Below are 3638 nucleotides of genomic sequence, written 5' to 3'. Positions count from 1 at the left end.
GTGCATGGACATTGGGTTATAGTTTTCCATATCTTCTATTTTTATAAAAAAAATATAGTTTTTCATATCTTATATTTTTATCAAAACTTAACCCAAAATCTTTGTTAAATAATATTGAATTTTAAAAAAACCTGTTTTTCATGTGATGAAATGCATGAAGTATGGCTTTGAGAGAGAGATAGTGCATGGTTCTTGGGTTATAGTTTTCCATATCTTATATTTTTATAAAAAATTATAGTTTTCCATATCTTATATTTTTATCAAAACTTAACCCAAAATCTTTATTAAATAATACTCAGTTTGTTAAATAATATTAAAGTTGTTAGATAATATTATGTATGTTTCAGTATTTTCATCAAAATCAATTATATTTGTAATTTGTAATTTATATTAATTTTCACTAAGTTTAATTTTACCAAAATAAGAAATTAAATTTCCTACACTAATCTAGAAACCCACTAAGCCCAAAATTATAAATTAAATTTCATACCCAAATTTTCCTAAACTAAGCCCACTAAGCCCACTAAACACTACCCTATTCTCGAAACCCTCTCCGCCTCTCTCACAGACAAACCCTAATTCTTCCTCTCAGTTTCTCTCAAACTCTCTCGATCAATCCAAACTCGAAACCCAAACTCTCTCCATTCTTCTTTCTATTCTCACTCTCTTCGAATCTATAACTCTTCGAGTCAGTCTCTCTATCAATCAATAACAAGATGCCGAATCGAGGAAAAAAGAGGAAGGTTGTTCCTAACGTTGCGACTGAATTGCAACACTTTAGCAGCTGATATGTTACTCATTTGCGACTGTTTGGGTACTGTTTTGGTTACGTTTTGGTGACTTTTTTGCGACTGTTTAATTATCATGTTTTAAAAAAATTCTGGTAAAAATGCATTATTTGATTTTGTAATACCAAAACAGATTAAGAAAACATGTACTAAAACATAACAAACATGAAATTAAACAAAGACATAAGTACCATGTTTTTACAAAAGTTGCAAAAGTTCCAAAAAACATCCAAATATCCAAGCAAATAAACAAGCAAATATTACATGAGGGAACCTAACTTTGAAAATCAACAGGGTTTGAGTCATTGGTTTGAGACTCGAGGAAGGCGACATAGTTTGGGTTAGTCTTGAGGAAGCTCACCAAGCGTGAGATCTCTGCTTGTTGCTCAGATGCATCTTGTAAAGCCTCATCTGCAACCCGTGAAGCCTCTGCGTCACGCTCTACTTGTAGAGCGGCTTGTTCCTCTATCTTGCGGTTAGCGTCTTCAAGCTGTTGTTGCAGGGTTGTGAAAGTTGAAAAGCGTCCAGGGTACTTCCGCTTCCCGTTGATGTAACTTACTAGGCTTCCAACTCCAAAGTATGTTCCTCTATCATTTATGTAAGTAGACTCCATACACAAAACAAAGAGAAAAAGTTATTATAATTACTTAACAATAAAAAACTTAATAGCTTATTAGAAAGAAGCAAATTACCTGAAGAAAGAGATCATCATCCTCCTTGTGAGATAGCTCTGATCAACGTGAAGTACCATGTGAAGACTCATCATTATCCTGAGCAGCCAACTTAGTTTCCCTTCTTTTCTTATATGCCTCATGAACTGCTTGCGCTTTCTTATCCACAAAAGTACCATCTTTTTTGGTATGAGTCTTGAGAAAAACTTCAGGAATAGTTGGCGGTCTTTCTAATTCTACTTCCTGAAATGTTAGACAATGAAACGGTTAGGAACCATTTGATGTCAAGTAATTAAATAATGAAAAGGTTATGATGTAACTCACCATCTCTTGTTCGATTTGTAAGTAAGACTTCGGCCCTGATACATGCTTGTGAGGGCCAAGACCATTACGGTCAGACATTCGAGCTGCTGAAGTGGTTGCACTCTTTGCCATGGCTTCTTCTGTGTTCCAATAGTCACACATTTCTTTCCAAAGAGTTCTCTCGATCCACCTCGGTTTCACTTCCTCTCGCTGAGCTGCTTCCTTGGAAATCATGTCTTTCATACGGTTTTGACAAATGCTATAGAACTTTCGTTGAACCACACCGGTTAGAGAGGGATCCCAGGTGTGTGTTTTCTACAAAAGAAGACTAGTGTTAGTGTACAAAAAAGCAAGAAAAAAAACTATAAATACAGAAATCAAATTGAACGGAGTAGAAGTTTACCGCGAATTCCAAGAAGTAACCTTCTCTTCTTGCATTCGGAACACAACCCCAACTGTAATATGGACCATCAAACTTGTTTGTAAACACTTTTGTAATCTTTCGGGTAAGTGATGACTTGTCTTTCCCAAACCTTCAAACACAAACAAATCTGCAGTAAAATTCCAATCAAACACAAACAAATCGATCAGTCACAAACAAACACAAACAATCCAAAATACAAAATTCTAATCCAAATTCTAATCACAATCAAATTCTAATCCAAACAAACACACACAATCAAATTCTAATCCAAAATTCAAAATTCTAATCCAAATTCTTACCAAGTAGTTCCACGCTCTAATGAGGGAGAGACGACCGTGGTATACTTCTCACGGCCTGGTTGGACAAGCATGTCATGTAAAGAAGCGAGTACATCAGCTGGGAGATTTGATTCCCTTGCTACGTCATCCTCAGAATCAGCTTCTTCCTCATGTGAGTTTTGCGCTTGAGAACTGTGAAGCGATGCAGAAGCTGCTCGAGGTTGACCAGGTTGAGAAGAGGGTGATCGATGAGACTGTCGAGGTAGAGGAGACTCTCGAGGTAGATTCGAGACTTGAGGACACTGTCGATGATGATTTGTGACTCGAGAATTCTGGTGGATTCGTCGCGGAGGAGAGAGGTTGAGGAAAAGGATGCTGGTTGGATCTTTGCCGAAAGGGGATGTTCCGGGAAAGCTCCTCGAGTGCTAGAACAGATTTGTCGAAGGTGGATAGTCTCGGTAAGAAGGTGTAGGTCTCGGTGGAGGCTGGAGGATTGGGACAGGAGTTCCCTGAGAATCAGTCTCTGGAACTCGATGGTTCGCCGGTGTGAAGGTATACTGGGGAGGAAGATTGGCGGGTCTGTGATTTCCCGTTTGTGAGGTTCCAGAGGTTCGATTAGAGGGGGTTCTTCTTCCTCTGCCTCTTTTCTTTACTCCAGCCATCAAGGGTTTACGATTTCGTCGAGTGAGAGGAAGAAGGAGGGTTTACGGGTTAGATCTAGGGTTTTGAGGTTTCGCCGTTTCGTCTCGAAGAAGAAGAAGAAGAAGAAATTGAGAAAAGAAATGTTAGATTAGGGTTTGTTCGGGGAAGAAAATGGTACATGGTACATGGTACCATCGACCATCTCCCGGTCTTCTCTCTAGAGTCCTTCCTGTCCCTTCCGGTACATCACTTAGACCGTACTGGTCCATCGGGTACAACTTGGTCTGTACTGTCTGTTCCGGTACGTCTCGGTCCATCGCTCCCGTATACGCAATTTTCCGCGTAAACTGACATCTTCCAATCAATCTTAAAACTTTGACCGTACATCCGGCCACTCCGGCCTTGGCTCGGTCATCCTCCGGTCCGTACATTTTTCCTCGAACTTCCCTTCGGCCATTCTTCTTTGTTTTTCCTCCTCTTCCTTTTTAAGTCTTCTCCTGGCCATTTCCTCGAATTTTTATTTTGAGATTTG

General features: G+C 39.1%; 1 protein-coding gene across 1 annotated transcript; it reads right to left on the bottom strand.

Annotated features, from left to right (window-relative positions):
• Window positions 1–1522: 1522 nt before the first annotated feature.
• LOC147942465 (uncharacterized) lies at window positions 1523–3423 on the bottom strand. The gene is made up of 5 exons (XM_087456066.1): window positions 3292–3423; window positions 2486–2889; window positions 2166–2295; window positions 1780–2077; window positions 1523–1698 (listed from the first exon to the last, which is right to left on the bottom strand). Exons 1-5 carry the CDS (start codon window positions 3421–3423, stop codon window positions 1523–1525), a joined length of 1140 nt encoding a protein of 379 aa, XP_087312192.1.
• Window positions 3424–3638: the final 215 nt, after the last annotated feature.

This window comes from Camelina sativa, chromosome 6 (assembly GCF_030686135.1).
Source record: "Camelina sativa cultivar CO46 ecotype springtype chromosome 6, ASM3068613v1".
Classification (NCBI taxonomy): Eukaryota; Viridiplantae; Streptophyta; class Magnoliopsida; order Brassicales; family Brassicaceae; genus Camelina; species Camelina sativa.
The sequence above is the reverse complement of the archived record's forward strand: the minus strand, read 5'-3'. Positions and strand labels throughout refer to the sequence as shown.